At 37.0% G+C, this 14,346-nt stretch overlaps 1 protein-coding gene across 8 annotated transcripts in view; it reads left to right on the forward strand.

Annotated features, from left to right (window-relative positions):
• AGTPBP1 (ATP/GTP binding protein 1) overlaps window positions 1-14,346 on the forward strand; it is a 158,061-nt gene that overhangs the window by 23,379 nt on the left and 120,336 nt on the right. For all 8 annotated transcript variants that reach the window (XR_004277300.1, XR_004277301.1, XM_032306880.1 and 5 more), the window contains exon 2: window positions 3,211-3,275. Coding sequence is in view for 6 of the 8 variants with exons in the window: in XM_032306880.1 (XP_032162771.1) it covers window positions 3,244-3,275 (32 nt within the window). In the remaining 2 variants the exon portion in view is untranslated. The remainder of the gene's footprint in view (window positions 1-3,210; window positions 3,276-14,346) is intronic.

Raw genomic sequence — 14,346 nt, forward strand, 5'->3', positions numbered from 1 at the left:
TTGGAAAAGCCGAAGTGAGAGCACACTGAGTAGGGAAGGGCAGATCAGGGATCAGTATTGGATATGCTGAGTTTGTAGTATTATTAGAGACCCACGTGGAGATGTTGAACATTTATGAGACCTGATGAGATCACTAAGGAAGGGATTGGAGTTAGAAAAGGACAGGAAAGAGCTGAGCTTGGGGCATCCAGTGAAGGAAACTTAGATAATACGGCCAAATGGGGAAAGTATTTCCAAGAAAAGGGAGTGACCAGTTCTATCAAATGTGGCTGTTAAGACAAGTAAGATGAGGACTAAGAACTGACAGTTGAATTCAGGAATTGGAGGTCCCTGGGACTGACAAGCGGGGTGGGGAGAACCCGACTGGAGTGTGTTTAGGAGAGGAGGGGAAGAAGGGACTTGTTACCAAGTGTGGGTAAACAATACTTTGCTTTTGGGAGGGAAGAGAAATGGGACAGAAGCTGGATTTAGGAAGTGGAGCATAGAGAGTTCATTTTTTTTCCTTCAAGACAGGGAAATAGCAACATGATTTTATGATGATGAAAATGACTCAATTAAGGGGCTTATACCTAAATAAACTTCATGGTCAGTTTTTATAGTTATGCCCTTGTATGCAGTCTCAGTTTCTTTGCCTCTTTCTTGCTTTGCCACAAACTTGGTGAAATGCAGCACTTCTTCCAGGTGCCTGTTCTCTGAATTACACAATGCTGTAACAAACACAGACTTTGAAAATAGAAAGTTTTTGTGTTCTCTGGGGCCACTCTGGCCTTAGGCTATAAAAAGTGACCACAAGGGACAAAACTGGCTTAGCTCTAGGATGATGGGGTTGAGAGCTGGCCTTCTTCCTGGGGGACTCTCTAGTCCCAGAAAGCAGAATTCTTTGAGGTTATCAGTTTCTTTAGTGGAGATGATTTGTCAGAAATTCTAGGACTGGCTGTTGAACATTTCCCACAATGATGAGGTATGGGGTATTGAGGATGTAGGAGGTTATTTGGAATTACAGAGTTTTCATTAGCTGTTGAGCAGTCTCTTCCTGCCTTGTGATTGGCACCTCCAAGTCCTTGGCTTCCAAGTTTCCTGAGTTCTTCTGGACAGGGTACCCCCTCACAACTTTAGTTTTTCTTTTTGTCACTGTGGGCTTAAACATATCTTAATTTCTCTTTATTGCTTTGCTGTTTATTTTATTCTAATCCTGGGAGGGAGAGGACAGGAATGCCTGTTGTTTGACTGTACTTTGTTTTGAATTGGAAGTTTGAATAATTTCTTAACTGTTGAAATAGAATTGGTTGTGATTTAAGTTAACCAGCATTAACCTTTCCAACTCTATCAGCTTTAATAAGAGTCACACTAAGCTTTTCATGAGAGGTGCTATTAATGTACTTTTAGAGAAAGTACTACCACCCAGCAAGTAGAAGTAACTTAATTAACCTTACGTTTATGGCTGCAGTAGTGCTTTTGAAATCACAGGACTTTTTTTTCCCCCCTCCTTTGGATTTTTGATTCTTAATTTGGAGATAGGAAAAAATTACTTTGACTTTGTAATCTTTTCTTAAGTCAGTTAAAAGAAAGAATAGTCAGCAGTTTTAAATTTCTTGCCAGCCTAAAAAATAGTCCATGACGACCCATGGATCAGATCTGATCTACTTCTTGTTTTTGTAATTTTTGTACACAATCCTAAATACATGTTTCTTTTTTATGATTGAATTAATGAAAAAAACTGAAAAAAAAATCACATATATTTTACTGAAATCATGTGTGTTTTACTGAAAGTTCCTTGTTAATTGAAGAAAAACATCCAGAATACCTGTAGTTTTAAAATCTACTACATTCTTTTGTATATTTGTTTCCCTTTAAATAGCTTTACTAAATACTGCATAAATATGTGAGAAACTTGTTGAACTGGCTGTCATTGTTTCACTGTCTAGTGATGCCACAAAATTCTGCTTCAATAAGCAGTGATATGTAAAATTAAAAGATGTCCAGAATCTTTTGTTTGTTTGTTTGTTTTTCTTTTTTTAGGGGGTGAATGGTTGCAAAATAAATCTGAAAAGTTGTAAAGATTCTGTGAATGATGTGTACTTTCTTTTTTTTTTTTTAAGATTTTATTTATTTATTTGACAGAGACAGAGAGATCACAAGTAGGCAGAGAGGCAGGCAGAGAGAAAGGGGGAAGCAGGCTCCCTGCTGAGCAGAGCGCCTGATGTGGAGATCGATCTCAGGACCCTGAGATCATGACCTGAGCCGAAGGCAGAGGCTTAACCTACTGAACCACCCAGGTGCCCCAATATGTACTTTCTAATAACAAAACTGGTATTGATTGAAGGAAAATATGTATTTTTTTTTTAAAGATTTTATTTATTTATTTGACAGAGGGAGAGAGATCACAAGTAGGCAGAGAGGCAGGCAGAGAGAGAGAGGAGGAAGCAGGTTCCCTGCAGAGCAGAGAGCCCTACGTGGGGCTCGATCCCAGGATCCTGGGATCTGAGCTGAAGGCAGAGGCTCAACCCACTGAGCCACCTAGGTGCCCCGAAGGAAAATATGTATTAAGTATATTAAATGAGATGACATTATATATAGGTGGTTTTTACTGTGTACATAGTTTGTTATTAAAAATTGTTCTTACATAGAAATAATCTTACATACTTACCAGTATTTGACCACTGTGTGAATAGTGGACACTAAGTACAATGCTATAGTTTGAGTATAGGACTACAAGAACAGGAAAAGATAATGTGAATTGTCTCAAAAGAAATCTTAACACTAGATCATAGATTGTTGTGTTAGGTTTTTTTCATTTTTGTAGCTCTAGGATTTTGATATTTTACTGACTGGTTTTAGATCATGTAATAGTCACACATTTTTGCATTTTTTAAAAGATTATATTTATTTGGTAGAGATAACAAGTAGGCAGAGAGGCAGGCAGAGAGAAAGAGGGGGAAACAGCTTCCCACTGAGCAGAGAGCCCGATGTGGCACTTGATCTGAGGACCCTGGGATCATGACCTGAAATGAAGGCAGAGGCTTAAACCCACTGAACCATCTAGGCGCCCCCATTTTTGCATTTTGAAGTAACTTGCCAGAAGCACATAAAACTCAAACATTCTCCTTTGGTTTCCAGTTTCCCATAATAACTTTCAGTGGTATGGTTTTTGTGATGTCTAATATATACAAACTATTGTGTATTTAATACAACTAACATTTTTTCTTTTAGATTATCTGCAATGTTGAAATGAAGTAACTCAAGATGAGCAAGTTAAAAGTGATATCAGAGAAAAGGTACTGTAATTCTAAATACCAGTATGTATCAGTTATGGAAATATTACATGAAGTGGTTATTTGAAACTCCTTATTTGAATTTATTATATTTATGTTTAAATAATTGTGTGTTGTATTTATATTTTATAATTAATATTTATTAATGTTTAACTTTTCAGTTAAAGCAGGAGTTAGCAAATGACGACCCATGGATCAGATCTGATCTACTTCTTGTTTTTGGATGGCTCATGAAATAAGAAGAGTTTTTAACATTTCTAAATGGTTGGGGGAAAAATTAAAAAGAATATTTATATGAAATTGAAATTTCTGTATATATAAATTAAGTTTTGGAACACAGCTGTGCTTTGTGTATTGTCTGGACACTTGCTCTACAGTGGCAAAGTTGAGTAGTAATGACAAAGACTATATGGCATATGGTGCTTAAAATATGTTCTGTCTGGCTCTTTACCTCAAACTTTTAACTAACCCCTCAGTTAAAGTATTATTTCTATTAAAGTTCTTACGTACCAAGAAATTGTCCTTAGCAAAGTTTTACTGTGGACTCTTTCAGTTAAAAGTCAGACAAACTGATTGATTCTGTTTTGGAATTTTTTTAGCTAGATTGCTTAACTCTGTTAAGTCTCTGTTTTCTCATCTATATAATGAGTGAAATACTAATGCTATCATTTTGAACTTGTGATGATTAAACAGTGTCTAGCAGGCTCAGTAAATGACAACTTATTAATATTGATGATAATCAGTTTTTGCTTTGTAGCATTGTATGTTATATTTATGTTTTTACAACTTTGTGTTTACAGGTATGGTTTGACTCTGTTTTATAATGAGAAATATATACACAGTTTAGATCAAGATTTGTTCCTTAAACTGTTAGGGTTTCCAGTTATTAACTATGTAATACAGTAGAACATATTTCATTGTTAAGTATTTTTGTAATTTCTATAGGAAAGGATTAGGTAGTGATTGTGTTTTATTTATTTTTTAATTAAAAAAAGATTTTATTTATTTTGAGAGAGGGCAAGAGCAGGGCAGGGAAGTAGGGGATGCGGGGACGGGGAGAGGGAGAAGCAGACTCCTTGCTGAGCAGGGAGCATAACGTGGGACTCTATCCCAGGATCCTGGGATCACCTGAGCCAAAGGCAAGTGCTTTACCAACTGAGCCACCCAGGTGCCCCAGTTTTTAAAATTTTTATTTTTTAAAGACTTCTTTTATTTACTTATTTTAGAGAAGAGAGTGTGTGTGTACACTGAGGAGTGAGGGTAGGAGCAGAGGGAGAGAATCATTGTCTTTTTTTTTTTTTTTTAAAGATTTTATTTATTTATTTGACAGACAGAGATCACAAGTAGGCAGAGAGGCAGACAGAGAGAAAGGAAGGGAAGCAGGCTCCCTCTGAGCAGAGAGCCCAGCGCGGGGCTTGATCCCAGGATTCTGGGATCATGACCTAGCCGAAGGCAGAGGCTTTAACCCACTGAGCCACCCAGGCACCCCAACAACATTCAGTCTTGAGTACAGCATATTCTTTTTTTATGACCTTTCTTTAACTTTTTTTTTTTTTTTTTTTAAGCAATGCTTTGTAGTTTTCAGTGTACTGGTCTTTCAGGTTGTTTGTTAGATTTATTTCTTTTTCCCATGAAAATAACAGCTCTTTGTGTCTCCTCAATGGTTTTTGAGTGTAATATTAAGCTAAAAATGAGAAATGTGATATATAGGGTGGCCATACGCCTGATTGAAACTTGTTACTCTGAAAGATAGAACAGATACCAGGGCAAAGCAGTTAGCCACAAACACGTACCTACAGTCCCTGTAGAACAAGACCAGAGAAGTTACGAAAATAATGAATATAAAATAATTAGCATTTAATTAACTTTGGTAAAGGAATTTAAAGGATAATGGCTAGTTATTGCTGATGCTAGTATAAATTTAGGCAGTTTAAAATTTTAGCAAGTTTTTTCTGGTTGTCTATAACAAGTCACTTGGTAGTGTTGAACTAGAATTTATTGTTAAAGAAGTCTTTTATGCATTTAATTATAAGAAGTAGAGAACTAGTTACTCTTCTCTTCCAGTTATAAGAATATTGTTCCAAATTTACATATTTAAATATTTAACTTTCTACAAAAGAATGATAATGAAATTTCTATTTTTCATTGTCCTTTGATTTATGGTGGAAGAAAATAAAGTTATGTGTTCAGAATTTGGAAAGAAACAGTAAAAATAAAAATAAAGCAAAAGTAATAAAAGGTTAAAAAAGGCCTATAAATGAGGATCAGATGTTTCTGAAAGATAATGTGCATTTTGGAAATAAAACCATACTGTTTGAAATTAAATCTTAGTTTCTGTGAGTCATGTTTAAGTCTAAAACCGTAGTATATTTCTGTGAATTTTTTTTTCTGTGAGATGTTTTTATTTATTTATTTTTTATGAGGACAGCTCTCTGTTACCTGCAATTTAAGGTAAAAAAGGTGGTAACATTGATTTATAATATGAAGGTAGATTGCATAACACTTGCACTTACTTGGGAAATTATTTGTTGCAAAGATAGTATCTGTACATCATTGGGACTTTGGTAATATCCAAGAACATTTATTATGCTTTCAGAAAAATAGGTAAGACTGAGAGTAAACTCAAACATCAAGTAGTAGGAGACTACTACAATGAAACAAATATTTGAGTGATACTGTCTTTAAACTACCATTTGAAAGTTGATTTGATGTATTTCATACTGATCATATTTTTAATTTGATGATTTTCTCACTATACGGTAATTAACAATCATAAGTCTCTGAAGTTTGGTCTCATTTTGATTCATCTAAAAGCAGGGTAAGTAAGGAAGATACATCCTTTTCTGAGTTGTGTTATTTAAAAATTTTCTCAGTGTAGTTCAGATTGTCCTTTGAATAGCCGTATAGCTTTACCCCACCCTCAAAATTTCCAAAGTCTAAAAATTATTCAGAAGGTAGAGCTGCCCTCTGGTGTTCACCCTAGATTCTTTCAACATTAGTGTCAACAGCCTTACAGTTTTAGAGCTGAGTTGGGGTGGCTTACGATATTTTGTTCAGTTTTCATTCTGTAGATTAAAAAAGTAGAAATAGAGAGGGAAATTGATTTGCCTATGTTCTCAATTTCCATTTATTTGCCTCCCTTGAAAAAATCCATCCATCTGTTCATCCATCCATCATTTGAAATAGCATGATTCTTAGAAAGGAATCACTTCAATGAAAGGTTTTTTCTTTTTCTTTTTTTTTTTTTTTTTTAAAGATTTTATTTATTTATCAGAGAGAGAGTGGGAGAGAGCAAGCACAGGCAGACAGAATGGCAGGCAGAGGCAGAGGGAGAAGCAGGCTCCCCGCTGAGCAAGGAGCCCGATGTGGGACTCGATCCCAGGACGCTGGGATCATGACCTGAGCCGAAGGCAGCTGCTTAACCAACTGAGCCACCCAGGCGTCCCTTTTTCTTTTTTTTTTTAATATGTAATGTAATTTAAAATTTTAATAGTTACTGATAAATTCTTAGTTGGGGATAGAATTGACTGTGTGTTACTTATGCTTAGTGTGTCTTGTATGTTTGTGAATTTTTTGAATAGCAGATGTTTATTAACTACTGAAAAACAGTGAGATGATCTTTAAGAAAAATGTGAATTGAAGAAAATTTAAGAAGCACTTCATTATTAAATATCAGAATTTTGGTTTTCTTGGGGCACCTGGGTGGCTCAGTGGGTTAAAGTCTCTTCCTTTGGCTCAGGTCATGATCCCAGGGTCCTGGAATCGAGCCCTGCATTGGGCTCCCTGCTCAGCGGGGAGCCTGCTTCCCCTTCCCCCATCCCTGCCTGCCTCTCTGCCTACTTGTGATCTCTGTCAAATAAATAAATTAAAAAAAAAATTTTGGTTTTCTTAATGCAAATTTCTCTTAAGTTTGGGTTATAGAATTTTTTTTTTTTTAAAAAAAGATTTTAATTATTTATTTGACAGAGATCACAAGTAGACAGAGAGGCAGGCAGAGAGAGAGGAGAAAGCAGGCTCCCCGCTGAGCAGAGAGCCCGATGTGGGGCTCGATCCCAGGACCCTGGGATCACGACCTGAGCCGAAGGCAGAGGCTTTAACCCACTGAGCCACCCAGGCGCCCCAGGTTATAGAATTGTTTTTAAAGATGTACTTTGTTCCTTAGTTTTCAAACTGTGCTCTCTTAATATCATTTCTCACCAAAAAGAACCAGGACTCTTTGGAGAAAGGGCTGATTCTAGGTCAGGAGCACAAAATGTGCAAAATAAACCTAGAGGAATAGTTCTCACATATTTTAGCCCAGAACCTCTTGGTGCTCTCTTAAAGTGATGAATGCTCCAGAAAGTTTTTGTTGATGTGAAGTATCTATTGATATTTTGCATTGTTATATATTAAAACTGAGAAATTAAAACCATTTTTTAAAAAGATTTATATATTTTTAGAGAGAGTACCTGTGCATGTGGAGGCTGAGGGAGGGGAGCAAAGGGAGAGGGAGAGAGAAACTTAAGCAGATGCCATCCTGAGTGAAGAGCCTGATGAGGAGATCCATCTCATGGCCCTGAGATCATGACCTGAGCTGGAACCAAGAGTCTGATGCTTAACTGCCTTTTGTCACCCACAGCCTCTATTTATTCACTTAAAAATAACAATAAACCAATTGTATAACAATGTTTTAGAAATAACTATATTTTCAACTGTGGAAGATTAGAATTATTATTATTATTATTATTTTTTAATTTTTTATTTTTTATAAACATATATTTTTATCCCCAGGGGTACAGGTCTGTGAATCGCCAGGTTTACACACTTCACAGCACTCACCAAAGCACATACCCTCCCCAATGTCCATAACCCCACCTCCTTCTCCCAACCCCCCTCCCCCCAGCAACCCTCAGTTTGTTTTGTGAGATTAAGAGTCACTTATGGTTTGTCTCCCTCCCAATCCCATCTTGTGTCATTGATTCTTCTCCTACCCACTTAAGCCCCCATGTTGCATCACCACTTGGAAGACTAGAATTATTTTATTATGTTTTTGCGAATCTGATGTGTGGCATAATGGAAGATGGCTAGATTCTCTTATCTGTTTCTGAGTTTAATCTGTCTTGATCTATGTTACATGTAATATGTGCACATATTATACTTGTGTGTGTAGTTTGTGCATGTGTGGTGTTCTTGTTATTATAGAATATGAAGAAAATCTGGGCTTACATAGATATGTGATTAGAAAAGGAGGAAGTACTTGAATCAAAGGCCCTTTAATGCATTAATTAATTATATTTATTTATTTGTCAGAGGGAAAGAGAGTGGGTGCAACAGGGGGAACAGCAGGCAGAGGGAGAAGCAGGTTCCCCACTGAGTAAGGAGCCTGATACAGAACTCGATCCCAGGACACTGGGATCATGACCTGAAACCGAACGCAGGTGCTTACCCAACTGAGCCACCTAGATATCCCAAAAGGCCATTATAGATAATTGTGGATAATTGTCGTTTGATTTATGGTGGAGGAAAATAAAGTTGTGTGTTCAGTATTTGTAGAGAAACAGTAAAAATATGATTAAAGCAAGAGTAATAATTATATATGAGGAATAGATATATATAAATGATGATACTATTCTTTGGAAATAAAGCCGTATTGCTTGAAATTCAAATTGAAGTGGATATTCTTGCTAAGTAATAGTTTTCTTACAAGTTAATTGCAGGGTGGAATCTGAAACTGTATTAGTGAACTTTCTGTTCTCTGTTAAATTCTGTTGGTCTTTTTTTGCACTTTGAATAATTTTTTTCCATATTTAAGTTTGTAACATCCAGCATTGGTCATTTAGAAATAATTGATTCCATGACTAATGCAGATCTTCTGAATAGTACATTTTATTACACAGTACTGAAAAATTACATGTATTAATATCACCATTGATTTTTATCAGGAAAAAAAGATGTTTTTAAGTAGATTCCACACCCAACATGGAGCCCAGCATGGGGCTCGAACTTACCATCCTGAGATCAAGACCTGAGCAGAGATCAGGAGTCAGATGCTTAACTGACTGAGTCAGGCAGGTGCCTAGAAAATTTTCTAGGGCAGCTGACAAGGCTATGACGGTAGATCCACATTTTTCGAAATTCTATTGTTTGCTCAAAAGCTAGATTTTATCATTGGCAACAGATTGGTCAGTTCTCTTGAAATGATATACTCACTTTGTTTACTTCTAAAAAATGTATGCCTGAATTCTCCAGTCTGAATAATCTTTGTCAATTTTTTGAAATTTCTTTTACTATTATTTTTTGACTTGTTTTTTGAAGTAACCATGTTCTGTGAAAAAAGTGGCTAGCTCAGCTTGCATTTTAAACAATCACAGGTTTTCTTCCCTCAAGGTAACCGTCGTATTTAGTGTGCAGCTGAAATGTTTAATGCACACACACAATATTAAAGAAATTCGTACTCATGGGTGAAACGAGAATTTTTTTTTTTTTTTAAAGATTTTATTTATTTGAGAGAGAGACAGTGAGAGAGAGCACGAGCGAGGAGGTCAGAGGGAGAAGCAGACTCCCCATGGACTTGGGAGTCGGATGCGGGACTCGATCCCGGGACTCTGGGATCATGACCTGAGCTGAAGGCAGTCGTCCAGCCAACTAAGCCACCCAGGCATCCCTGGAATTTTTGTTTTTAACTGAGTTCAGGGTGGTGAAAAACATAGTGACTGGTAGTACAGTTTGGTGTCACTGTCTTGATTTGTGTCAGGGTGCTAGCCCTTTACCCACCAGTGCTTTTAGATCATCAAGGCAAATCTCAACACAGAGTCAGATAGTATTTTTATGAAAATAGACTTTGACTTTGTAGATTTTATGATAGGGTCTTAGGTACTTGACAGGGTATTATAGAATACTTTGAAGACTTTTGGCCAGTAATAGTCTTGTCATGCCTGAAAGCCAGAAACCTATCAAAGGCTAGGATCATACCAAAAGGACTCCGGAACCAACTTGGGAAGCTCCCATTTATTGATCATTGAGTGTTTATAATTGTAGTGAATAAATACCAAATGTATTTAAGTTTTTAAGTTCATATTGATGCATGAAACTAAAATATTTCATTGGTTATCTGATACAAATTTTAGGGAATAACTCATTCTTCTGGAAACTGGTAAATACAAGTAAGTTAAAAAAAAAAAACAAACCCAAACAACCCAGCATTTATTTTGCTTTTATTTGATGAGTTGTACCTCTGGATCATCAAATAAGAAATTTTTCTCTTTATGGAATTGTTTTAGTTAACACATGAAGAAGGAGTGGGATGGTAAGGTATCATTGTTTTTTGATCCTTAGTGGAGTAATGGATGTAGCCATTGGTGACCAGTGATTGCTTATATTACAAAAGTAAGAGAACCAGACACTATTTGCTTTGTTATGGAATGTTATAGTACCACTTTAAAGAATTCACATCTCCAAGCCTTCATCAGATTAGGCTTTTAAATTCAACTGCCAGTTTACAGAAAATATGGAAATAAACGTATTAATTATGCTGTGGCTGTGTAATTGGCAAAATCCAGAATGTGGGAAACTAAAGCCCACTAATCAAGCTGCTTCAGCAGATAAATTGTGAGGAAAAAAAAAGTGTAATAGGAAACTTGTAGATAAAAAGACAAATACATATATATCTAAACCTCATTTGGTTTCTGATTTGTCCAGATTGTTAAAGAAAATGTGAGAGAATGAGAATGAACTAATAAATTTAAGAAAATGGAATTCAGACTAGATTTTGGTATTAATGGATTATTGTTTCTGTTTTTGGTATGGTAGTGATAGTGTAGTTATATATATTTTGAAGAGTTTTTCTATTTTGGGAAATAAAGGATGCCAAAGTATTTACAGAGGAAATGATCTTTCTGAGACATGCTTCAAAATTAGTCCATTGACGTGTGCACTTGTAGGTAGGTATGTATGTGTAAAATAAGATTGTCTGTGGATTGATGATTGTTGGAGCTGGGTGATGAGGACATGGTGGTTCATTATACAATTTTTTTCTTTTTTGTTCATTATAGAATTTTCAGTAGTAATGTTTTTGCTCATTCAGACTTATAGCAGTTTTAAGGAACCATTCCTTCCTCCTGCAACAGTTGAAGAAAAAGAAAATATGTACAAATATGTACAAACATGTAACATAGTTTTATCTCTACAGAATTCTTTTATTTAAAAAATTTGTGGGGACGCCTGGGTGGCTCAGTTGGTTGGACGACTGCCTTCGGCTCAGGTCATGATCCTGGAGTCCCAGGATCGAGTCCCGCATCGGGCTCCCAGCTCCATGGGGAGTCTGCTTCTCTCTCTGACCTTCTCCTCGTTCATGCTCTCTCTCACTGTCTCTCTCTCAAGTAAATAAATAAAATCTTTAAAAAAAAAAAAAATAAAAAATAAAAAATTTGTGAAATGTTTCTGAAAACTAAAAGGATAGAGAATACTTTAAGGAACACCTGTGTACTTACCACCCAAGGTAAAAAAAATTACAAGCACAGTGTGTATTATTGCCTAATAACATTTTTTCCCTTGTCCCAAGGTAATTACTATTCTGAATTGATGTTCATCATTTCCATGCATGTTTTTATATGTGTGTGTGTGTATATAAAATGTTTTCATATATATACACACATTAAATAATATATTATGTTGAATTTGTGTATTTTAAAACTTAATGATATTATACTGAACATATTAAAGTTTTTTGGGTTATTTTTATACTTGAGGATTTATATATACGAATATATGTCTTTGCTATGTTGGCTCTCTAAAATATGGGAAATGTTGCATTATTTTAAATGGTACATTAGGCCCATTTTCAAATGTATGCTTAATGTGTATTTTCAAACTCCGATACCTTTTCAGTTGAAATATCTCCAAATTTAAAACATTTGGCACAGTTCATCTGAAAAAAAAAATACTGTTTTTCATTTTTTAGATATATATTGTCTGTGCTGTACCAGCCAGTGTTTGAAATGCTAGATATATAGAATAAGATATGCAAGGTCTTCTACCTCTAGAGAATTTACGTAATTTCAAATAGTAATAAATTCTGTAGGTACATTTTAATACCAGAGTGGAGGGGCCGGTGAGGAAGTGGTCAGATGGTTGGGTTGCAGCCTGAAATGTGAAGTTGCCAGCTCTAAAGAGAGTTGGGAGACATCACCCTTCTGATTGAGAGGAGTTAAGACCTTGTGGAAAAACTTGCTGTCTTCAGGGAACTGATAGCCATTGAGCTGGATCCCAGTGCATGAGGGGATTGTTGTGAGAAATAAAGTCTGAGAGGTAGACAGAAGGCAGATGACAAAGGGCTTAGAAGGCTGTGATAAGTAAATTTAAGATTTTACCTAAAGTCTGAAGGGCCATTGAAGGGTTTTTTTTTAAGCTGGATAGCAACTTGATTAGATCAGTGGTACTACAAATCTACAAATGTGATGAATTGGCCTGTAAATACATACTTAACCAGTTCCCTGACTTTTGCTATTGCCCTGTGGTTCATGTAAATGTAACCATTGGGGAAACTATGTGAAAGGCAGAAGGGACCACTCCACAGTTTTTGCAGCTTCCTGTGAATATTTACAATTATTTTGAAATAAAAAGATAAAGGTAATCACTGAGAAAATGGATTATTGGCAAGCAAGAATGAAAGCAGACTAGTTATGAGGTTGTGATTTCCAAGTGAGAGATGATGATTGTGTGGACTTGGATAGTCATAGTAGATATGGACACAAGTGGATGAAGCTGAGTTGTTTCAGAGATGGAGCTGGTAAGGGGTTGGTGTGTGAGGCAGAGAATCCAGATTTTTTCCTGAGTAACTAATGGTTTCATTTGAGTTTGGGAGGGTTAAGATCGGAAGAGCAATACGTTGAGAGGAGGAACTAGAAATTGTTTTATATTGGGCTTGTTAGGTTGGGTAGGCCATCAGAGGGAAGCTGTAGTTGATTGTCAGAGCCAGGCAGCATTTAAATCATAATTACAGTGGTGGGATTAGACGAGATCACACTGTCAGAGTGGAGAGAGTGGAAAGAAGAGGGCTGGGAATACAGCTGTCCATGAATCAACAGCTAGAAATGTGTCACAGGAGGAGGAACCAAAAGAAGGTATCTCGGAGAGCTGGTGATAGGAAGAAGGTAGAGAGTGGAGTCCATGAAACCCAGAGAAGGGAGGTGAAGGAAGAGTGAGCTCTCTGATTTGGATAGTGCTGAGGTACTGAGTATAAGGAAGGAGGTGACCAGAGGAGGTTGGGAGACCTCAGGGTGGGGAAGGCAAGCTTGAAAAGTGAATGGGATGTGAGAAGATGAGGTACCTCATTCGTAGGAGAGAAATAGGGTGGTAGCGAGTGGGAGCTCTTCTACATCTTATTAGTGTGCCACTGGTATGATCCAGTTGAAAGGGGGAGAGAGATGATGAATCGGAAAGATTAAGTGAAGGAGCAAATGCATTGAGAATGCAGGAAGGGTTACTGGGTCATGTATACAGGGGAGGAATTGTTCTTTGCCTCAACATACCAGCCAAAGAGAGCCTTTTAAAAACACAGAGTGTATCACTCTTCTGCTCAAAAGCTTTCTTTCTTTTCTTCTTTTTTTTATTTTTAAGATTTTATTATTAGAGAGCACAAGCAGGCAGAGTGGCAGGTGGAGGCAGAGGGAGAAGCAGGCTTCCTGCTGAGCAAAGGAGCCCCATGTGGGACTTGATCCCAGGATTCTGGTATCAGGACCTGAGTCAAAGGCAGTGGCTTAACCAACTGAGCCACCCAGGCGTCCCCTGCTCAAAAACTTTCTATCCCACTTAGTGTAAAAGTCAAAATTCCTACAGTGGCCTGCAAAACTTTAAATGATGGTGCTCTCTCCCACCTCACCCCCCCACCTCTGACCTCCTCTTACTGTAATCCTCCTTGTGTCTGCTCCAGCCTCACCGCTGGCTACCTCACTTTTAACTCAGTGTAGCAGACCCCTGCCTTGGTCTCCGTGGTTGTGACTCCTTCCTGGACAGCTCTTTCTGGTTTCTGCGCAGCTTACTCCTTTATTTCTCTCAGACCTTTCCCTCGGTGGTACCCTGTCAATATAGTTTTCTC

Source organism: Mustela erminea, chromosome 12 (assembly GCF_009829155.1).
Source record: "Mustela erminea isolate mMusErm1 chromosome 12, mMusErm1.Pri, whole genome shotgun sequence".
NCBI lineage: Eukaryota > Metazoa > Chordata > Mammalia > Carnivora > Mustelidae > Mustela > Mustela erminea.